Source organism: Sus scrofa, chromosome 7 (assembly GCF_054392235.1).
Source record: "Sus scrofa isolate SSC_HxYL_T2T_F1_AM1 chromosome 7, Sscrofa_HxYL_maternal_Yorkshire_Landrace_v2.0, whole genome shotgun sequence".
Taxonomy (NCBI): domain Eukaryota; kingdom Metazoa; phylum Chordata; class Mammalia; order Artiodactyla; family Suidae; genus Sus; species Sus scrofa.
The window spans coordinates 123,443,785-123,467,611 of record NC_139389.1 but is presented as its reverse complement, the minus strand read 5'-3'; the positions used below and the strand labels follow the sequence as shown (position 1 = coordinate 123,467,611).

Genomic DNA, 23,827 nt, shown 5'->3' with positions numbered 1-23,827 from the left:
TGCACTAGGGGCTGGTATCTGATAGTGTGTGTACCTGCCACCTTCCCTGTGCCAGATGAAAAGCTGCTTGAGATCACGGGCTGTATTTCAGGCCACTGTGCATTGTCCTGCTTCTGGCACAGTGCCTGGTGCCCTAGGGTGTGAGTGGGGGAGGTGGGGGGGTGGAGGGTCCCCGGTGGGGCTTGGTGGAGAAATGTGCTGTAAACATTCAGACACAAACTCACGCCTGTCCCAGCTGTGACACCGGCAATTCTCAGATGTCTGCGTCCGTTCTTCTTTCCAAACCAGTGCTTAGAAAGAGCCATGAAGTTCGCCTTTGAAGAGTTCCACCTCTGGTACCAGTTTGCCCTGTCCCTCATGGCTGCTGGAAAAGTGAGTCTCCCTCTGTCATCTGCAATCCTCGGTGTCGATGGTTCACTTGAATTTCACGGGATGACGTGATGCCCAGCAGAGTCTGCACCAACTCTGTGCAACTGTCCTGTGGCCATTTATGAAGGAACAACCCGATTATTTGGGGGCCACCATGGACATGTCACTGAGAAGGCAAATTCTGAAATTCTTGCCATTTCCTAGTCATTGTAAGTTTATTATCTGAAGATGCCGCTTACACGAAGGCCAGTTCTTCACACCGACCCCTTTCGCTCATTGGAGAGCGTACATCGTGCTATGTGTATACGTATGACTGAGTCACTGTGTTGTACAGCAGAAATGATCACAGCCTTCTAAATACACTATACCTGAATAAAACTGAAAAAAAAACAACAAACCTGGAGGGGGAACTCTCTTAGTTATCTTTAGCAATATACGCTGTTAGGCAGTGGAGAGAAAGGCCTGGTGCCACCCTTGTGGCCACGTGACCCTCGACAGGTCGCTTGGGATCTCAGCTTCCTCTGCCATACAGTGCAGAAATGGTAGTACCGACTTCATAGAATTGTCACTGTGTAGTGTGATAATTCCCACAAGTGCCTAAAACAGTCCCCCCCCCCCCACATGAACACACTCAAAACAGAGAGCGGCCATTGTTATTGTTGTTACCTTGGGCCCTTTCGTGGATCGTTTGGTCTGAGACACAAGATGATTTTGGCTGAGTAGAGTCAGAAATTTTGTGTGGTATGCTTTAAAATTTTTTTTAATTCTATTTTTTATTTTTATTTTTTTTATCTTTTCAGAGCCGCACTCATGGCACATGGAGGTTCCCAGGCTAGGGGTCTAATTGGAGCTGTAGCCGCCGGCCTACGCCACAGCCAGAGCAATGCAGGATCTGAGTCGAGTCTGTGACCTACACCACAGCTCACGGCTACGCCTGATCCTTAACCCATTGAGCAAGGCCAGGGATCGAACCCGCAGCCTCCTGGTTCCTAGTCGGATTCATTTCCAAGGCGCCACAACAGGAACTCCCTAAATTTGTTTTCTAATAATAATGTAAACTTTCACTATCTTTATTTATTTATTTTTTCTTATTTTTTACAATGGCTACGCGAGTAAGGAAGAGAACTAGGGCAAGTCCAGGGCAGCATTTTTACTTGTTTTAACCACAGTTTACTCCACAGTCCCACCAAGAGTTCCAAGCTCTGGTTGCCGCCATCCCCAGGCCCCTTCTGGGTTGGGCTCGATGTTGGAAAACCTCATTAAGAGGGTATCCTAACCGGAAACCCCTCTGGGAAGGCTTGAGTGTTTGCTTCTGTCAACAATCTTGAGTTTCACAGAAATGATCTCCTTTTGCCAAGTCTGCTCGTGCCGTGAAGGTGCTGAAAGAGTGCATCCGTCTGAAGCCGGACGACGCCACCATCCCCCTCCTGGCCGCCAAGCTGTGCATGGGCTCCCTGCACTGGGTGAGTGGGGCTGGGCCCTCTGCGCATGCGCGGGACTGCCACCCTTTGTCATGTCTGGGCAGAGAGAAAATCGTGGTGATTCATCCGAGACACAAAAGCAAGGCCGTTCAGAGCCCAGACCTCTGGCCTAGGCCACTGGCCTCCTCGGGCCTCATCCCCAAACCCAAGGACTTAGGGGAGTCAGTATGTTCCTGGGACACCCCAGGTTTTTCTTTGTCATGGGAAAGTGCTTCAGCAGCAGAAATGGTAAGACAGACTTGGAATTCATCCTCCGATACATCCTGTGTGCATGTCACGTGGGACTGAAACGGTGTCTGTCCTCCGTGGCTCCCTCTTAGCCGAGCCTGAGTTTTTCTGTAAAACCAAGGGTCACTCTGTACTTCAGCTCACGTGTACACCCAGCTTCCCTCATTCCGCTTCCTGCAGAGGCTTCCCTCTTCAAACATTCTTATTCAGATTTGAAGCTGGGAAGAGTCTGATTTGTAACAGTTGTAGTCCCTTCAAACGACACCATTTGAGTACAAGGCAGAAAACTCAGACCGTTGCTGAGATGACCGTACAGATAATCACTGTGTATACAGTGGAGCGTTAATGCCTTTCTTTACCTTCATGTCAAGGTGAGTGATAAGAAGTTGCCCAAAAGACTGAGGTACCTGCTAAGGTTTTTTTACCTTTATGGTCCTTTGCTGCTTGCTTTTTTTGTGTTTTGTTGTTGTTGTTGTTGTTGTTGTTTTTAATTGTGTGTGTGTGTGTGTGTGTGTGTGTGTGTGTGTGTGTGTCTTTTTAGGGCCACACCCACAGCCTTTGGAGGTTCCCAGGCTAGGGGTCGAATTGGAGCTGCACTGCTCTGCCTACGCCACAGCCATAGCCACAGCAATTTGGGATCTGAGCTGCATCTGCGGCCTACACCAACGCTCACAGCAACGCCAGATCCTTAACCCAGTGAGCGAGGGCAGGGAATCAAACCCACATCTCATGGATAGGAGTCGGTTTCATTACTGCTGAGCCCGAAGGGGAACTCCTGTTTTTGTTTGTTTGTTTGTTTTTGTTTCTTTTTTTTTCCCCCCATTTATTCTCACCCAGCAGGACAAAAGTAAACATTGTAAAGAAAGTGTTCTACTTTCCTAAAATTTTCTCGGGAAAACATGGAAGAAAGGAGACATTTTGACAGAGCAGGCTCTCACCTGAAGCACAGCTGTGACGACGTTGTATGGTCCCTGGAGGTTTTGACAGTTTGGGGTGGCAGGTGTGGGCACATGAAGGCAGGCTCTGAGAGTGACCAGATCAGGGGACCAGTCCTTTCAGTTTTGAAAATGCCAGCTGTGACACTGCCATACTCCTTCCAGCGACAATAAGATATAATCGCTGACACCTAAAATGAAAATAAACCTGACTCTTTTTCAGGATGAGACTAACAAATATTTTCTGTATTTTTTTTTACATTTTTATTATTAAAATTTCTAAATATCACAAAAGTAAAGAGTATCATCAACTATCACCCAGGTACCGTCACCCAGCTTCAGTAACATCAGCACTTACCATCCGCCAAAGGAACAAATATTATTTTTGCCTCTAATGAGTTGTTGCAAAAGGTCTTACTGTGGGCGTAGTTCACAGGTGCACATTTTCCGCTGGAGTCTGTTGATGCACGGTCCATGTGCTCTGTATTGTAAGACAAATAGATGGAGTTTTGAAATTTTTAACAGCTTAAGGGACAGAGACGCCAAACCTAAATAGATTCTTTATGTCATGCAAAAATGGAAAGGCCCAGACACGAAATATATCAAGAACTTTATTCTTTACAAACGTGTGTGTATATGTGTGTGTATATATGTATCTTAATATAATATATATACATAAGAGCAATGAGATCCTGCTGTGTAGCACTGGGAACTATATCTAATCACTTATGAAGGAGCATGATAATGGGAGAAAAAAGAAGTGTACACATGTATGTGTGGCTGGGTCACCTTGCTGTACAGTAGAAAATTGACAGAGCATGGAGTTCCCATGGTGGCGCAGCAGAAAGGAATCCAACTAGGAACCATGAGGTGGCGGGTTCGATCCCTCAGTGGGTTAAGGATCCAGTGTTGCCATGAGCTGTGGTGTAGGTCGCAGATATGGCTCGGAACCTGTGGCTGTGGTGTAGGCTGGTGGCTATAGCTCCAATGGGACTCCTAGCCTGGGAACCTCCATATGCCACAGTGCAGCCCTCAAAAGACAAAAGACAAAAAAGAAAAGAAAATTGACAGAACGCTCTAAACCAGCTCTAATGGAAAAAATAAAAATCATTATAAATTTTCAAAATATGTATATATGTATGTGAATAAAACTTCTGAATACCTAGCACAACCTAATTTCAGAGCCAATCAGTGAAAAATAGAGATGAAAAAGAGTCCCACCAAGCATGAAAATGACCTTGGAAAAGGGCAAAAGAAGCATTTAGGACAAAAGGCCAGGTGGGAATCCTGGGGACTGCTTGAGAGGCTCAGATAAAGAAAAGAGAATCACCGGAGTGGAACTGGAAGATTTGGGAGTTGGTTTCACAGTGACTCATCAGAAATCGTTGTTGGCAGCAGAAGCTTATGGGAGCTGGGTAGAAATTCTGCAGGTTGTTGTTTTTAACGTATCTGGTTTTTTCAGTTGGAGGAGGCTGAGAAGTTTGCCAAAACTGTCGTTGATGCGGGAGAGAAAACGTCAGAATTCAAGGCCAAAGGCTACTTGGCCCTGGGGCTTACGTACAGTCTGCAGGCCACTGATGGTGAGCAAAGTCCCTGCCCAGGGGAGCAGCAGGACTGGCACCACCCCCTCTGTCCCAGGAGGGTGCATGGCTGGGTCATTCTCTATGCCGTCCTGGGGTGCCCCACAGCCACTGTCCTCTTTGCTGGGACAGGTCAGAGCGGGGGAGGGAAGAGACGGAGGCCCTGTGCCCGGCTCCCAGGCCCTCCTCACAGGTGCCCAGCTGGCAGGTGCAGAATCTGCCAGGAGGTGAGAGGTGAGCAGGCCCGAGAGACAACTCACCCCACCCAGCCTGCACCTGACTCCGCCCCAGCGCTTGGCCGGAGCTGCCCCGTGCGAAGGGACGTTGGGGCTCAGGCGTAGGGATTCTTGAAGCATTCAGGGCCAGCCTCCTCCAGAAAGTGTCCCCTGCTTTATCAGTGCCTGTCCCTTCTCTGTGTGCACATTTTAATTCACAGATATGTGTCCATGCCATATAACAGTTCACAGCACACACAGTGACATGATGCATTTTGGATATGCTTACCGTTTTGGTGGATGGGCTTCTGGCTCAAAACAAATCTTAATTGTGTTTTCTCTACTTAATGAAGTTTTCAATTATATGTTTGCAGAAAGGGTAAATTGATACATTGTTTTTCTCAACTCTTTCTATTATTCCTTGAACATTTCGTTTTTAAATGTAACACGAATACAACCCCCCCAAAAAAATCTCAAAAATGAGTGTCTAACTCAATGAATTAATATAAAGGGAATTAGTTATTCTTGTGATCACCGCCCTGCTCCGGAGACAGAACCCTGCCGGCCACCTGGGATTCTTCATGCGCCCCTCCCAATCCAGGCACATGGAAATTAAGAGAAACTTTCTTAGGAGAAAACACTACCCTGACTGTTATAGCACTCCTTTTCTTTTTCTTTCTTTATCATTTTGCTATAGCCTATTTTCCATCTTACCCTAAATCATTCTTTCCTCTGCCCTAAAACATCAAAGACCCTGGCGTAGTTTAGACTATCAGTTGATTTTCCATAGTGGATTTTTTGCTACTTTTTCACGTATACATGACACCCTGGCCATACCCAGAACGTGTTTTTAACTCTACAGTAGACTTTCAGTGAAGTGTAAATTTAATGCTATATATTAACCCACATGAATTCTTCGTTTGGACCTTCCCCTAATGAGCCCTGTCACTTTGAGCGAGTTGCATGACCCTGTTGGGTCTCGCCTGTATTCATGGTTCACTTGGGTCACCTCCCCGGGTCCCTCTGGCTCACGCACCATGGCTCTAAGTCAGCCGTGGCTCACAGCTCCATCAGCTCTCTGGGCAGCCTGCCACATCCTCAGCGTGACGTCAGGATGGGCTCTGCTCTATTGGACTGGGTCAGTAAGGGTCATCTCCATTGCAGCCATCAACAGGTCCCTCTAGGACGTTTTCTGTGGTCCCAGTAAAAAGGACGTTTTTAGTCCCTCCAAGACTCTCAGCTGCCATTTCTCATGTGCTGCAGACAGGGGGCGTGTTGAGCTGATTTTCCAGTATCAGTGCCGGGTTTGCCTGGTCTGTCCCTTGTGTTCACATCAAGGTTTTAGAGGTCTTGGCCATTTCCACTGCCAATCAAAGTGGCCTTTCATGGCATCAGGCTGGTGTCGTTGGTTCTCAGTGCCAGAAGGAACTCTGAAGGCCGTCTAATCCACACCATTGGTGCTGGAATCTGTTCTATTCCATTCTGGCAGAGCCATTCTTTACCCATGAATTACATGCCTACACTTGAGAATGTTTTCCCCTCTGAGGTTCTCAGCTGGTCTTTGGAAGATGGGCCCCTATTCCTGGGGGTACCAGCCAACTCACACGCTTCCCTTGGCCTGGTTCCACAGTTATGCCCAACAGGTGCAAGGGCCTCTGGCCACCCTGGCCTTCGTTTCCCATCCTTTACAGCTCCTGGGACAGGACTGGGCACACAGGCACCCAGAATTTGTTGCTTGTAATCCAGTTGGATGTACAGTTTTGGGGGTGAGTTGTGTATTTGTCAAAAACTCCCTGATCTCCCATGCCACTGACTAATTGAACCCTTTTCTTAGCTTCTTTGCGAGGGATGCAGGAGGTCCTACAGAGAAAGGCGCTTCTTGCATTTCAGAGGTGAGTGGGAGTTCATCTTTTCACTCGGCTGTACATAATGACACCAAAGTATGAGAAGTATAAAAAGAAGAGATATTTATAAAGATTATGTAAACAGTGTTTTACCCCTGGGAGCCTTTCCTCTTGAGCACTGAGCATACCATGTAAAACTTGCTGCATCACTTGTTGCCATGTAAATCTGCTCTCTGAATCTGTTTATTCATCCAGGCACATTTTATTCATCCCTAATACAGCGATCGCAGCTCGAAGACAGATAGTCTTTTATGTCTAGGGAGACGATTCCCTTTTATCACAAACATTTTTCATCATCTGGAAAAAGGATCATTCTTTGCTAGCTTTTTTTTTTTTTAACATGTCAAACTGCAGATGTTTATATTAAGAAATGAAAAGGCCAGATTTTAGGACAGTCTCCGAAATAGTATGTAAGACAGATAGTCTGGCCAGCAAGTCCAAGCCTGCTCTCTGTCCCCACCCTGCCTCATTAATACCTTAGACTCCTCTCTGTCACTGCACCTTTTATGAAATTAGGAAATGGCCTTATAATTAGAGGATGCCTGAGTGTCACAGTGCTCTCCACACCCCACACCATAAGGTGGACGGAACGAGTCGTGTGTTCGCTGCAGGTGTGGGGCTGAGACGCAGGGATGAAGAGTCAGTCATGTGGCGATTGAGGTCGGGATGGAGTCAAGGTCTCCTGACTCTGCCCAGCCTTTCTGGTACCTGCCCCCCCCGACCCTGCCCTCCCTTTATGCTCATCGCAGGCATAAGCGGTCACCAACACGAATCATTGCCTGAAAGCACAGCCGTGCAATGTCCAGTCTCGGATTGGTATTGATCCTGTCACCCTAAATACGTCTGAGTTACATTGAATTCTTGGAATCATACTAGAAACTTAGTTACTGATCCAAAAATGTCACGAGGTCCCCTCAGGACCTAGTAGCCACTGTTAGATTTCTATCTCAGAATGAGGGCTGCCTGCAGATTTGTCACAGCGTCTGTGGGCCTTTTCTCACGAAACCACGATCGTTTGGTTTCGGTTAGCCTGAGCCACTTTCGTCTCTTTTTCTTTCACTTCCCAGCAGGCTTGCCGATGGCTCCATCACGTTGCCAGTCCCAGACTGGTTAGTGACAGAAAGTACCAACTGACATCTGCAAACAGATCTCCTTTCTCTGTGCTCAGTTTTTGTTGATGCTCTCCATCACGGAGTGTGGAAAGCATTTCCATTTCAAATGATTTGGAGTTTTAAATTTTCCAGTCCTAGTTTGTAAAACCCACACACGGATGCCTAAGAAAGTGGTCATTACATCTGTTTCACTTTTCTTAAATCAGCACATCTTACTGGCTCTCTAAAAACAGCCAGAGTGGTGGTCTGCCTTGAGCCGCAGAATGCATAACTTCCCCTTACATAACAGCTGTTCCATTGGCCTGAATTTCTTTTCGTTTCTCTTTTGCTTTGTTTTTCATTCAAAGGGATTTTTAAAAAATATTAGTTCGTGTGGAATAAAGGGTAATGAAATCCTACTGACCTATGTGATTATATTGGGGAAGGCTCACTAAATTATTATTTATACAAAATGAAGTATATTTTTCAAAGGAATAAAAACATTTGTTTCAAGTACACTTTAGCTAGAACTACCCTGTGCCCTGTAGACCTCACAAAAAAATCTGTCAGGGAAAGATTTTAAGTGAACAGGAATGATTTCTATTGCTTCTTAAATGTAAATGGATATGTAAAACTCACTTGGACCAGACATACTTTTTTTTTTTTCCTACGTATTTTAAATCTTCTCACAATTCTGTTAATACTCTTGTTTGGCAATTTTTGTTTAAAAAGAAAACAGTGTAACTCACATAGGGGTGGAACTGCAGATGTAGCGTGTGAAACTTAACTCTTAATTATGACTGGAGTCAGAATTCGGAAAGGTTTGCTCTCTCCTGGATTCAGAAAGGTGATTTTTGAAGACATTCCAGTTGTATGATTGCATCTTAATAATGAGACTCTTGGCTGTTCTACACTCATAAGCTCAGCCCAAGAGGCTGAGCCCATTGGTTTGTCCTGTACAGAAGTATAGAGAAGAAAAACATAGTATTGTGTGCAAAGCTTTCTAAGATTCTGGCTTGATCTGAGTGGTGGCTCCTGGGGTCTCTGACACCCTACAGAGAAAAGCAAGGCTGGAAACAGGCGAGCATGTCTCGGTGACTTGCCCCCAAAATGCAGGAATCTGGCTGCTCCATGAAGGAGAGGTGGCATAGTGTCACTGGGGTTTGTTGCTCAGTGTGGTAGAGGGGACACAATCTTACACTCTTAGTTATTTTCCTCTCCCACTCCCAGCTCAAGTTCAAGTTTGAATGTGGTTGCGTTTTTTGGGTCTGCAGTGACCGGCCATCCCAGTGTGTTGGGAACTGAGCAATTTCCCAGAATATGGGACTTTCAAGGCAAAACCCAGAAAAACACTGGGCAAACCAGGACAGTGGGTCATCCTATGTGTAACTAATGGGAAGTTCCTGAGTAATAGTTTTCAGCAGGTTTGCTCGAATCCCACGTCCACTGTAAACAGGACTGAGGATGACGTCAAGGAAAATTAATTAAATAAGGCAGCAGAGGGATATGGTGGAGAGACCAGGCCTCAGATTTTCACTTCTGGCTTCACCTCTTTTGCTGGATGTTCTCGAACAAGATGCTTACTAGAAGCTGCTTCATGAATTGTGGTTGTTAGTGTTACAATATTCATGTCTTGTGGGCCAGGTTCAAAACTGATCAGCTTTCTCCGTACTTTCTTCATCTCTAGAGGATGTTGGAGTCTAGGAAAAGGATGAAGTGGACCTTAAGGCATTCTAAGTTTTTGCCAAGTGGTCTGGGAGGCCTGTCCCATGCTCTCCAACAGCAGCCTGGCATGCCTCTCTCAGGGTACTGCCCCCACTGCACTGTAATGATCACTTTGGGTCTCCCCTCTCCATAGCATTGTGGGAAGCTGCTCAAGGAAAGGTACCTGTATGATTCATCTCCAGGCTCCCTAAAGGCTGGCACAGGGCCTGGCATCACAGTAGGTGCTGCATGATGTGGATGAATGGATGGATGAGTGGTTAGGTGGGTGGACAGATGAGTGGATGGGTGGATGGGTGGATGGATGGATGGATGGATGGCCTCAGTGGTCCAGTAGCCTAACAGTTCTTTCTTTCCCTATGGAAGACAAGTGGAATGAATGGATATGAAGGTGCTTTGACAAGGGGAGCCCTTTGCAAGCATCCCTGTGGTGACCTGTTTAGGTCTCTGGGTTTCTCTTTCCAGCCTCACCAGGTGCTCACAGCCTGGGAATGGGATTTATGGGGCTGCTCTAAATCCAGGTGCAGAGTCCAGCAGGCTTGCACGTTCCCAGATTGCTAATGTCCTTCCTCTCACCTGCATTGCTTGGTGATTTCTGTCGAGCGAGTTTGCTGTGGGCGTGCAGACATGGTTTGGTCGCAGGAGGGCTCATGGCTGAAGTTGTCCTGCACAGCTGCAGCAAGTTCTTCCGCCTACCGGAGGTGACCACCTTGCACTTTTTCCGGTTTTCTCGAGCGGCTCTGTGTTTCCTTTTTTCCTTCAGAGGCTAAAGTGGCCCGTTCAACTTATTAGCCAAATTATTGAAATAAGATTTTTTTAAAATGTGTGTGTTCACTTGGGCCTCTGTGGTAATAATATTCATTATTGGCCAAGTTGACACTTCTCCAGATGTTGTCCTAAGGCACGCCCGTAATGCCAGGATTTCTAGCCCTTCTATTTGTTTCTCAGTGCTGTGGCTCACAGTTAAAATCATTTGAAGAAGTTAAGGTAGGGCCTTTGGTCAGAGCTATTCTTATCCACACCCTGAGTTCAGCAGACCATGCCAGCTTTTTACTTGGTTGGGGTTCGGCAGAGATAGCTACGATTTGATTGAACGTCACTTATTAAAAAAAAAAGAAGAAAGAAATCTAAATTGTGCCGAGAAAATTATAGCTCTGTGAAATTCTTTTTGAGGGCTGTAGAAAGCTGGTCTTGAAGATGAGATAAAGTAAATAATGCTAAATAATTCAAAGTTTCTTCATAATTCATTTTGTATTCATTTCCCCTGAATAATTGGGAGAGACAGAAACCATGACATCCCAATCTCGTTTTTTCTGAACACCAAAGAAGGAGGTTCTTTGATGTATGAATTCATGGAAAAACCAATGCCTGTCAAGCAATAAAAACTGGAGTGTGAGCTGGCCTCCAGTAGAAATGAGACATGTCAAAGGGCAGCACGGCAAATCCCCAGCCCGGGCCCCTTGGACAAAAGTAAGAAGAGTCCCAAGGCTGTCTTGAGGCAAGATACTAGTGAAGATTCCCCAGGGATGGGAGTTGAGGTGCTTTGCCCTGAAGATTAATAAAAGGAGGAGTTCCCATCGTGGCACAGCAGAAACGAATCCGACTAGGAGCCATGAGGTTACTACAGGTTCGATCCCTGGCCTCGCTCAGTGGGTTAAGGATCTGGCGTTGCTGTGAGCCATGGTGTCAGTCGCAGACGTGGCTTGGATCTGATGTTGCTGTGGCTGTGGTGTAGGCCGGCAGCTATAGCTCCGATTGGACCTCTAGCTTGGGAACCTCCATATGCTGTGGGTGGGGCCCTAAAAAGACCAAAAAAAAAAAGAAAAAAGATTAATAAAAGGACAGAGGGCCGCCCCACGCCCCCCTTTCCCCCAGTCCCACACACGAGCTGCCACATTTGCCCAAACAGCTTCCTCAGATTCATTGGACTTGACCTATTTTCTGGATTGCAAACACCCAGAAGACTTTTTAGCCCTTTTCCCTACAGCAGACAGGCAGTCCCACCAAAAAGGCCTTATTATTGCAGAAATAATAAGGTTGCCACAGTGGACTCCGGAACGACTTGGCTTTCTTTCTCCTCTGGAATTTGCTCTCTGCTGGTGGAAGATCCTCCCTTAATCACAGAATGTGGGCCAAACAGCCTGAAGGTTTGTTCACTATCTGGGCCCCTCTGTTTATAACTAGTCTGCTCCATGGTGCCTTTGAAAGAAAGTAAAAGTTGGTTTTTCTCCTCCCACCAGACTGTTAAACATGGAATTCTGTCTCGTACACAGTCACATTTTGTGTTGCTTGTGGTAAAATACAATTGATTTCCACATAAAAGCAAGAATGACATGTTTGCAGTCGAGTAGGAGGCCAGTATAGCCTCTTCCCATCAGTGTCAAAAGCCAGTTAATAGACTGAGTCTAGCGTCTGGCCACAGAGTCTTACATCTCACAAGTGCCTAAACTACATGCATCAACTGCATGGAACTTAGGAGAAGCTTCAAACGACTGAATGAGGGGCCTTCATTTTTCCCTCTAGTTCATCAAAAACCCAAACCTCATTTTACAAGCAAAGCCGGGCCTTTGATTTTCATATGGTTGCTCTGAAATCCAAACATTTGGATGAAGTAGCATTAAGACCAAGCCAAAACTTAACCAAAGCAGCCATCGCCTTGCCAATTACACTTAGGGCCTCCCCGTGTCCCAGCATGACACGTGGGCCTCTCCTTCTCAGCCCGAGGGAGGCATCAGTTGGGGAGGTCAGACCTCAGGGCCTGTGGATTCTTCAGCCCCCAGCTCCTTCTCAAAGCCAAGGTTCACTGGCTGCATTTCAGATGCTCGATAAAACACAGAAACATGCCCCCGTGTTGTCCCAGGTACACTGGTAAGGGACCTGCATTTCATTTCTTAGTGGATAAAGGAGAAGCATTTCGATGGAAAAATAAATAGTTAAATTAAATATGTGGCTTTGGTATAGAAATGCAAATGCGGGAGTTCCCTGGTGGCACAACAGGTTAAGGATCCAGCATTGTCACTGCCGTGGCACGGGTTCAAGCCCTGGCCTGGCAACTCTTGCATGCCGCAGGGCGTGGCCAAAACATTTTTTAAAAAATAAAAATGTAAATGTGAAGAGTCGTTTGACAGGGTAAAAAAAAAGCCTCTCTCACATACTAATAGTTGTAAATACTTTTTCAGGGCCCACAGCCTGTCACCTACAGATCACCAAGCAGCTTTCTACCTGGCTCTGCAGCTGGCCATCTCCCGACAGGTCAGTTCTCCAGCATCCCCTACACTTGGTGCCCGTTCTGTTTGTTTTTTTTATTTTTTTCCATTATAGCTGGTTTACAGTGTGCTGTCAATTTTCTACTGTACAGCATGGTGACCCAGTTACACATACATGTATAGATGCTTTTTTCTCACATTCTCATGCTCTATCATAAGGGACATGCAGGGCATAGCTGGTCTTCTTTCATTCCCCTGAGGCTGGCCTGAGCCAGAGACTCTTCTCAGAGGACACCGACTCCTCACAGCAAAGACCCTGGTGCTTTGGTCAGTTGGAGCATCAGCTGTGAAGACACAGGCATGCCAGGCTCTGCTTTTGGTGGTTAAATCCGCTATCTGGCGGGCCCAACCTGGGGATGCAGCACGCGGCGTACACCTTGAACCTGAGAGTCATCAGAGAGCCTCAGTCCCAGAGCCTAGGGCTCAGCTGCATGGTGGGGACTTAGTCACTGGTGGGGCCTGGTGGTCATGAAGGTATCAGTGATTGACAGGAAGATGGCAGCGGGTATAGACAAAAGATACCAGTTTCTTTCAAATATGTAGACGCTATGAACCATTACACACGGTGGCTCCTCGAAATAGGAGACTCCACAGAGTTCTCGCTGGAGGGGCAAGCTTTGCCGGCCTTCATGGTCCCAACAGCAGCTTCCAGAAGCTGCCTTCGCCATTCTCATGCCCTCCCGCCCCCTCCCAGCTGTTCTGGAGATGCTGGCCGCATGCCTGCCTGCTCACCAGGTGCACGACACGGGTGGTAACCCCAGCACATTCCTGAGTGCTGACTGCAGGGTGAATCAAAGGCCAGTTCCCCAGACATGCCAGTCCCCTGGCAGGCCTGGGCTGGGTGTGTGCCTCTCACTTCCCAGAGGCCTGGGAATGGTGCTGAGACGTGGCTCCTATTGGTGACCTGGGGACTGAAGAAACCAAGACAGCTCTTCTGGAGAAGTCCTCTCACCTGGAATCGTGTGGCACACGGCTGGGCTAATCACAAGCTGCTGCAGCAATAGCTGCAGGCAGGGGACAACCCCCCCCCCAAATCCGGTCTCTCATCATCACCTCCAGGAAGCCCCCTTTCTGCAGCAGCCTGTTCCTGTCCTTCCTCCTGCCCAGCTCTCTTGTTCCGTGTCTTTCTCACTAGACTCCAGGTTGCATGAGGGCAGGAAGCCACATCTGTCCTCCTCATGGCTCTGCTCTGGCAGCTGGACCACTGCCTGACGTGTGATAGGCGCTGATACTTGTTGAATGAAGGAACCCGTGTTGAATTCACGTCGGGGCTTCAAGGCCGCCCAGCCCCGAAGGGCATCATCTTGAACCTCGTATCAGTTTTTCCCTGATTACACGGGTCATTCCCAAAAGTGGATATTATGAGTGTCCCTGCCTTTGGACCCTCCCAGAGTACCAGGCTGCGTGCTGGTCACACAGCAGCCTGTCCCCCTGGGGAGAGGAGAAGTAGATGGAGCCTTGTGGGTACAGCAGCAGCCTTCATGGGCACGCAGCATGACACCAGGCAGGGTGGCCAGGTGGCCGGGCGGCCGCCTTATCCTTGGAGCCAGTGCCATTTCACCAGGAGGAGAGGATGGGAGAGGAATCGGAGGGAGGGCCCCTGGCTCAGCCACTCGGGGTGATCTTGCTCAAGTCACTTCACCTCTGGACTTCGGGTCCCCACCCCCACCGCATGAAATGACTGGTGGGGCCCTCTGTGAGAGCTGAGATTCTACAGCTCAAAACCAGAAGGCCTCTCTAAACCAGCATTTTTAACAGACCGTCATCAAAAAATGGAATTTCTGAGAGGAATACGAATGGATTTGGGACACAGAAGTCACGGCTTCCTACGAAGGAGTGAGGTTACCGAGGGTTTGGGAAGAAGCCCAGCGTCGAAAGGGGTTCCGGCACAGGGCCCAGAGTTGGAGGGGAGACAGGAGGGAGTCCCTGGGCGATTTTGTAGGAACGCCTCAGCCTTGAAAGGGTTTCAAAACCCAGCTTCAGGTCCTCATTCTCCCCAGGTACTGTTAAACCTGCCCAGAATCTCAGGTGTTCAAATATCCATGATGTACGTGTTTGATCAACCCTTGTGCTTGGGTGATTTTGAAGAAATCCGCTGTTGGATTTTAGACGTTAAGGTTGTACGTTTTCCTCCTCAAATTTGGATACATCTGCTTTGTATGTGGCATTGCAATTTGTTTCTTGGATGGAGATATTTTGGATTGGAGTTTGGAAAGGTGTGGGGTTTTTGTTTGCCTGTTTGCATATTTCCTTGATGTCTAATGGAGATCCAGGACAAAGACGCTTGAAAAGACTCACTTGGAAAGCTCTGTCTAAGGTTTTGACACTTATTAATAAGTATCGTCAGCAATACTTAAAAAAAGAGAGAGAGAGAGAAAACAGTTCAGCTAAGACTGTTTAACTTCGCTAAAAACTTCTGGCAATTTGTTATGTGTCTCCATTTAGAATGAAGTTATCTCGGGCATAATGAAAAGTAAATCAGTTTTGTGGAAAGAGAGAAACCGTTTGTTTAGGGAGAAACAAGGGATTTGGTATGGGCTGTTCTCCTGGGAAACAAGAGTCTCTTGTGTCACTTCATTCGTCACACTGTCACTTGAAGGAGGCCTCTGTTTCCACATCTGTGGTTCACATCTCGGGACTGTCAGAAAGACAGCTTCACATGCGGCAGAAAGGGAAGCAGCTCCTGATAGTGACAGAGCGTCAGGTGCTCAAGTGGTGGCTTCGTGTGTGTGTGTGTGTGTGTGTGTGTGTGTGTGCGTAACAAGTCTTTTCGGTTTTGTTTTAAACCAGATACCCGAGGCTCTGGGATACGTCCGCCAAGCCCTTCAACTTCAAGGCGACGATGCCAACTCCCTGCACCTCCTTGCCCTCCTGCTCTCAGCACAGAAGCATTACCATGACGCCCTGAACATCATTGACATGGCCCTGAGTGAATACCCAGAAAACTTTATGTAAGTCTTGTCCCGTAGATGGAAGGTGTTACATTTACTTCTTTCCCGTGCCTTCTCTTCAGCCTGTCTAAGCCCTTCACGGGACACCCCAGCGGCAAACAGTACAGAATTCCCCTCCCTCTTGCTTTCTCGTGATGTTTAGACACGAACGTCATCTGTCAGGTCAACCTTCCTAAACTGAAATTCTCTCCGTTCTTCCCCCATGTATACCTTTGGGGCACACCCGATGATTTTAAATGGATTATGGTGAACATTTTTATATTGATAGGCATTTTAAAAGGTTCATGAGAAAAAAATACAGCTGCACAGCAAAGTGTGATTTCATAGAATTGTTGCCCAGAGGGAGACTCTTAAGAATTTTTAAATGAGCTGTTTTAAATTCAATTTAAAGGAACATATTAATATACGTGGAGGTGGCAGAAGCTGTATGGAGCAAACTCCAAAGACTGAAATTTGGGAAACGTTGCTTTACAGCTTCTTTGCCCTACGTTGCCAAGGACGCTCATTAGTTCCAGGTGATTAGTATATTTTAGGCAACTTTGACAAGGATACCTGACCTCTCTGTATCTTCGTTTTATTCTCTAAGAAGTGGAATTCCTTCAGTCCGTCAACAGTGTCTGCAAGTAATCCAAGAGTTGTCCTTACAAACTGCCATGTGATGGAATTGTCTGCTTATCTCCACCTCTTCCCTCTGAATCCCTGAATCCAGGCCCGCTGGTTAGGCTCTGTTGAGAAGGACATTGTCTTTTGGGCGACACGGTTCCCATTTTATCCTCAGTGGAGTAGCTTAGTAACCAGCGGCCAGAAACAGTAAACAGTCGCGCAGGCTGGCAGGTTCTAATTGTCTAAGTGGCAGGGTCAGCAGTGGGCGGGGGCCGGGGGAGAAGGGAAGGCTGGCTCTCTTCACTTTCAGAAATAATGCAGTCGCAAATTTGAAGTGGATCGGCCTTGGCTTTATTTCTCTGCCTCATCACCTCACTGTGGTTTTAATCAGTGTGTTTCAGCAGCTCCCCTTGGAAAATTGGTTCACACATTTCCATTACAAACATTGCTTTGTCTTCAAGTGAAAAGGGCACTTCTCCTGTCCCCGTCGAGAAAATTCTCATTATAATCCAGGAAACCTCTGACTAGAGAGTTCTTTTGTAGGTTCAGCTATTTATGCAGAGTGAATTAAAGAGCTTTGCTGCAGTGTTTCACTTCTTGCCGATCTCAAACCTGCTCTTTTGCACACCGAGTACATTTCTGGATTTTATCCAAAGCTGTCTAGTCCGTGGAACCTTAGAGGGTGCAAGCACTTAAAAAAATACCCAGGCCTTTACCCATCAGTCGTAAAGCACAGCCTGATGCAATTGCATTCGGTGTCTCTCACCAACATTTATAAATTAGCCGTCCCTCCCCAGCACCTTCCTTAGCTGTGAGACATTAGACTCCAGTGTGTGGCTCCTGCAAAGACAGCCTGGGGTGTCATCCGAGAGGAGGCTTATTAAACTAATAGCCACACCGCACAGTAAGCAGTAAACAGTGGTGGCTAATATGGTAATGCCTCCAAGTGACAGCAGCTGACAGCCTTTTCAAGTAGTAGAACTAAGGAACAGCAGTAGAGATATTTGAGGAATGCAAGCCTGTTATTTTAATGTTAAGCTGTAAGCTCAAAAAAGCCAAGCATATGGCAGCAGGGCTGAGAGCAGTGGATGACTTGTTTGCTTTTTAAATATTTGTATTTTTTCCTTTGTGATGGGAAACTTCTTCCCAAGAACCCTTTATTAAAAGTTGGGGCCAGATGTATTCAGTGGATCCCATGGTTTTTTTTTTTTTTTTTTTTTTTTTTCTTTCCCCCCAACCTAGGTCAAACATTTCAACACCAACCTAAACAAGATGACGTGGGCACTTGTCCCAACTGCCATGTAGCATTATCTGTTTGTTTGTGACAAGCCTGTCTCCAGCAGAGGAAGCCTGGGATGGCCTCGTGTTTCTCGAGTCTGAGTGGCCATTAACCTCCCACGGGCTGCGTCTGTGGTAGGTGGCTCGTCAGCCTCTGCTGGATGGAGGTGAGAGCCCGTCCCACTGTGAGGGTCAGGCCTGCCCAACTGTTGAACGGAGAGCTCACTTAACCGGCCTCCGAGCCTGATGCAGAGAAGTACAGAATTTTTTGGTCCCTGTTAAGTTTATTCAAGATACTTAACCACCAACTTATCTCATGGCGACAGTAAGGATGGGTAAACACTGGCTAGACCAGCTGCTCCTCCAAGGGCGTTCAGCTGTCCTCGCAAGCACTTTGAAGGCATTTGTGCGTGGTTCTCCATGGTAGAGAGGAATTCATATTTTATCACTACTGCTAATACAGTGTCTTCAAATGTGATGTTTTAGAATGCTTTAAAATTTTAAAATGTTGAGTAGAAGCAAAATACTATTTATTAAATCTATATAAGATAATAATATAGGAGTTCCTGTTGTAGCTCAGCAGTAATGAACCTGACTGGTATCCATGATCCCTGGCCCCAGTCAGTGAGTTAAGGATCCAGCCGTTGCCCTGAGCTGTGGTGTAGGTCGCAGATGCAGCTCGGATCCCGTGTTACTGCGGCTGTAGCTCTGACTCCACCCCTAGCCTGGGAACTTCCACATGTTGCAGGTGGGGCCCTTAAAAAAAAAAAAAAAAAAAAGATAATAATACAACTAACAGGAGTTCCTGCTGTGGTGCAGTGGGTTAATGATCCAGCTCCTCTCTGTGGCGTTGCCTGTTCGATCCCTGGCCCAGCACAGAGGGTTAAGGATCTGGTGTTGCCGCAGCTGTGGCGGAGCTAACAGATGTAGCCTGGATTCTGTACCCTGGTCCAGGAACTTCCAAATGCCTTGGGTACAGTCAAAAAAGGGAAATAATAGGAGTTCCCGTTGTGGCTCAGCAGAAACGAATCCAACTGGGAACCATGAGGTCATGGGTTAGATCCCTGGCCTCACTCAGTGGGTTAAGGTTCTGGCATTGCTGTGGCTGCGGTGTAGGTCGGCAGCAACAGCTCTGATTAGACCCCTAGCGTGGGAACCTCCTTCATTTTTAGGGCTGCAAGTGCGGCCCTAAAAAGCAAATAAAATAAAATAGGAAAAAAAAGGGAAATAGTAATAATGATAATAACATAACTAACATAAGCAAGCCTACTTCTTCCTTTAAGGAAATGACTGCTGTTGCCTGTGAATTTCCTGTGCACTCCGCTATCCTGTCCCCCTACCTCTAGCTTCACAGGCTAACCACCATCCTGCTTTCTCTTGTGTTTCTGTACCGTATGTGTTGATACTCCTAAATAGTAAACATTTCTAGTTTTGATTATTTTCAAAAAATTTTTCATGGAATCGTGCTGGATATATCCTTGCACGACTCGCTTTCAACGCTTAGCAGTATTTTCCTGAGGGTCATCCTTCTTGCAAACAGCAGCAATTTCTGCGTTTATGCTGATGAATGGTATTTATATAAATATAAACTTAACTTTCTGGGCTGCCGTAAGTGGATATGTGGGTTGTTTTCTGCTCTTGTGACCGACGCTGCTGTAAACGTTCTTGCACAATTCTCCCGGTGCCCACGTGCAAGCGTTTCGTCAGGTAGACACCTAGGAGTGAAATTGTTGGCTCGTAGGATGCATGTATCTTCAGTTTTACCAGATAATTCCAAGCCATTTTCCAAAGCGGTTGTGCCAGTTTATATCCCCAGCAGCAGCACCGGGGACCCACGTGGCTCCCAACACCAGCTCTTGTTGGTTGCTGGTTCACGTATCACATTGGAGTTTCAGTTGCATGGCCTTCATGATTCATGAGGTTGTTTCTTGGTCCCTTAGGCATTCCCTTTTATGAAGCACATCTGGAAATCCTTTTCTTTTCTAATTGGGTTTTTCTTTCTCGTACTAATTTGTAAGATTTCTTTACATATTATGGTGAAAAATGCTTTTGTTGATTCTATATATTGTAAAAATCTTCTTCCAATCTGTGTCTTATCTTCACTTTCTCCTAAGGATATCTTTTCACGAAGAGATGTTCTTAATTTTAAAGTATAGAGGAATTCATCAATCGTATCCATGGCTAGTACCTCTGTGTCTAGTTTAAGAAACTTTTCCTGGAGTTCCCGTCGTGGCGCAGTGGTTAACGAATCCGACCGGGAACCATGAGGTTGCGGGTTCGGTCCCTGCCCTTGCTCAGTGGGTTAACGATCCGGCGTTGCCGTGAGCTGTGGTGTAGGTTGCAGACGCGGCTCGGATCCCGCGTTGCTGTGGCTCTGGCGTAGGCTGGTGGCTACAGCTCCGATTCGACCCCTAGCCTGGGAACCTCCATATGCCGCAGGAGCGGCCCAAGAAATAGCAACAACAACAAAAGACAAAAAAAAAAAAAAAAAAAAAAAAAAGACTAAAGTATTTCACAGTAAATTTAAAAAAAAAAAAAAAAAAAAAAAAAAAAAAGAAACTTTTCCTAGGTTATCTTCCTTCTAAAGTCCTCTCGTGTTCTCGTTCATCTCTGAAGTCCATGCGAAATTGATTGTTTTATGTATGTGTGGTGTAAGGGATCCAGTGTGATGTTTTTCTCATGTGGACACCCGGTTGTTCCCGCATCATGTATTGAAAAGGTTCCTTTCCCTGTTTCTCCTGAGGGCCCCTTCGATCTGAAAGTGAAGAGCCATCTGTTTGAGGGGCTGTTTCTGAGCTTTCCCCTGGGTTGCTTTGGTCAGGGGGCCCGTCTCTGTGCGATTGCCACTCTGTCATCTTTCTTACAACTTTATTAACTTGCTCCTCACGGATGTCCTGGCTGTTCTCAGACCTTTGGCTTTCATATAAATTTTCAAATTAGTTTTTCAAGTTACACACACACACACGCAAAAAAAAATCTGTTGAGAGTTTGATTGGAATTACATTGAATCTAATAGCTTATTTTGGGGACAATTAGATATTTATGATATCTATGGCCATTGTATCTCAATTATTTAAGCCATTATATCTCTAATCTCATCTACGGCCATATCTCTAATTATTGAGGCCTTTTAAAAAATACTTAAACATTTTTTATTAAAGTATAGTTGATTTACAATGTGTCAATTTTAAAAAATACTTTTTAAATGAAGTTTCATAGTTTCCTTCTTAAAGATTTTGCTGCTATTTACTATATTTATCACTAGTTACCTGAAAAAAATTCTATGCTTTTCTTGTTTTTGTTTGTTGGTTTGTTTTGTTTTTGTTTTTTTGGTTTTTGGGTTTTTTTGCTTTTCTTTTTTTTTAGGGCCACACCCATGGCATATGGAGGTTCCCAGGCTAGGGGTCAAATTGGAGCTACAGCTGCCGGCCTATGCCACAGCCATAGCAACACAGGATCTGAGCCATGTCTGTGGCCTACACCACAGCTCACGGCAACACCAGATCCTTAACCCACTGAGTAAGGCCAGGGATCGAACCCGCAACCTCATGGTTCCTAGTTGGATTTGTTTCCGCTGTGCCAGGACGGGAACTCCCTATGCTTTTCTTTTAAACCTCTTCTTAAAAGAATTTCCTTCTTCCCAAGAAGGCTTGCTGAGAAGGTTTTTTTAAAAATCAAGAATTGATATTGAATTTTATCAAATGCTTTTTCCATGTTTATTGAGGTAATTGTATGATTTTACTCATTTAATCTGTGAATGCTATTTGATATTTTTAAATGTTAAATTAACCTTGCCTTCTTGGAATAACCCCAACTTGATCATGATCTGTTAACTTTTTAATGGATTCAGTTTACTAATTTTTTAAAGAACATTTACGTTTATGTTCATGTGTGAAATAGCTTGTAATTTTCCTTTCTCATTATATCCTTGTCAGGTTTTGGCATCGAGATTAGCCCAGCCTCATAAAATGAGTTGGAGTAGTTCTTTTTTCTGTGTTTTGGAATCTTTGTGTAAGATTGGACTTATTTTTTCCTAGCATAATAAATTTTGGTAGAATTTGCCTGTAGAGCCATTTGGGGCTGGTCTTTTTTCCATGGAAGGGCTTCTGATGCTTTTTATTTTTTATTTTTATTTTTTATTAAAGTATAGTTGATTTACAATGTTGTGCCAGTTCTGATGCTTTTTGAAAATGATTATAGGATATTCAGGTTTCCTACTTCTTATTTGATTAAGCTAGTTTAATATGCCATATATATATTTTAAGAATTTGTCCATTTAATCTAAATTCTAAATTTTATTGGTATACAGTTGTTTATAATGTTTTTAAATTATTTATTGTCTTACAGCATCTGTGGTCAAGTCTTTTTTATTCCTAATACTCTTTAAGTGACTTCTTTTTTCTTCCTTGAACAGTCTTGCCAGAAACCTGTCTGAAACATGGATCTTTTCAATGAAACAGTATCTTCTTTTATCATCTCAAATATATAGTTTCTTTCTCTTTTATAAATTTCTGCCCCTATTCCTATGATTTCTTTTCTTCTGTTTTCTTGGAGTTTATTCTCTTTTGTTTTAGTTGGTTTTCCTTTTTAATATTTTAAATTGGCTGTTTAATTCATTAGTTTTTTGCCTTTCTTATTTTCTGACCTAAGCATTTAAGGTAAACTATTCTACTAAATATTGCTTTAGCTATAAACCACAAGTTTTAATATGTGAAAAATTTTTTATTCTTTTTATGCATTCATTATTTTAGAATTGTGTTTTATAATTATAATTGTCAAATATGTGGAGTTTTTTTACTTATCTTTTGTCAGTGGGCTTTTTAACTTCACTGAAATTTGACATTTGTTGTGGCTTGCTTTGTGGCCCTGCATGTGGTCACTTCTTATAAATATTTCCTGTGTGCTTAAAAAGAATCTTTTCTGCATTTGGGGGGTAAACTTTTATATATTTCATTAGGTTAGGCTATCAACTATGCTTTTCAGATCTTCTTTACTCATTAATAGTTTTTGTTATTGAGCAGAGGTATGTTGAAATCTACTGCCAGGATGGTTGATCATTCTGTTTTACCACATAGTTATAGCAATTTTTGCTTTATGTATTTTAAAACTGTGCTATTCGGTATATTTAAATTCAGAATTGCTATGTCTTCCTGGTAAATGCAACCTTTTATCAATATGTAAGAAGTTGCATAATTTATTTTACCTGAAAGTCTATCTTGCATAATGTAAACATACATCCACATACAAATATCCACATGTATGTGTACATATACATATATATACACACACAATGTGTGTGTGTGTGTGTGTGTGGGTGTGTGTGTTTGGAATATTTTATTCCATTCTCTTACTTTGAACTTTTTATATTCTAACGTGTTGGTTGTACTCTTGTACTCATTATGTATATAGCTGTTTGTTGTTGTTTTTTAACCCCGGCTGACAGTCTTATCTGGAACACATTTTTCCTTTACTAATTTGGAAAAGAAACATTCTATTTTGGTTGTTGTTGTTTAGTGATTACCCTAGAAATTTTAGTGAGGGTCTATTGCTGACAAACTTTTTCACTTTGTTTCTAAAATTGTTATCTGGCTTTACTCTCAAAAGAGATTTTCAAACTGGATCTATGATTATAGGCTCACAGTTACTGTCAGCACAGTGATCTTGCTCCTTTTGTGGTTGTTAAGAAGTCAACTGTTTGTTTAATTTTAATTCGTTTTAATGTCATCTGTCTTTTCTCTTTGGCTGCTTTAATTGCCATTGATGCTTGACATTTTCACTGTGATATGGCTGAGAATGGATCCTGCTCAGGGTTCACCAGACTTTTTAAAACTGTGGATTGGTATTGTTTACATTGCTTATCATTTCTAGAAAATTCCCAGCCATTATTTCTTCTCTCAGAGTTGGCATACAGTTGGATCTTGCTTTTTTATTTAGTTTGATAAATTCTGCCTTTTGTCTCAAGTGTTTGGTCCATTCACATTTAATATAATTCATGATGGTTGACTGTATGTCTGCCATTTCTGTATGTGTCTTGTCCATTTTTGCTTCTCTTACAAAGCTGCCTTTTTCTTCCATTGAAAATTTGCTTGTTAAAACCCTTTAATGATTAAATACCTAAACAAAAGAATGAAAAATTAGTGTTTGCTGATGATATATTAAATGTCTTTAACACATTGTAAGTTTTTCCCAAAATAAAATTTAACA

At 44.6% G+C, this 23,827-nt stretch overlaps 1 protein-coding gene across 10 annotated transcripts in view; it reads left to right on the top strand.

The window, feature by feature from the left end:
• Positions 1–23,827, top strand: part of TTC7B (tetratricopeptide repeat domain 7B) — a 249,029-nt gene that overhangs the window by 141,637 nt on the left and 83,565 nt on the right. For all 10 annotated transcript variants that reach the window (XM_084970003.1, XM_084970001.1, XM_084970000.1 and 7 more), the window contains 6 exons: positions 289–372; positions 1,728–1,832; positions 4,476–4,593; positions 6,643–6,700; positions 12,705–12,777; positions 15,582–15,742. In XM_084970003.1, coding sequence (XP_084826129.1) covers positions 289–372; positions 1,728–1,832; positions 4,476–4,593; positions 6,643–6,700; positions 12,705–12,777; positions 15,582–15,742 — 599 coding nt within the window. The remainder of the gene's footprint in view (positions 1–288; positions 373–1,727; positions 1,833–4,475; positions 4,594–6,642; positions 6,701–12,704; positions 12,778–15,581; positions 15,743–23,827) is intronic.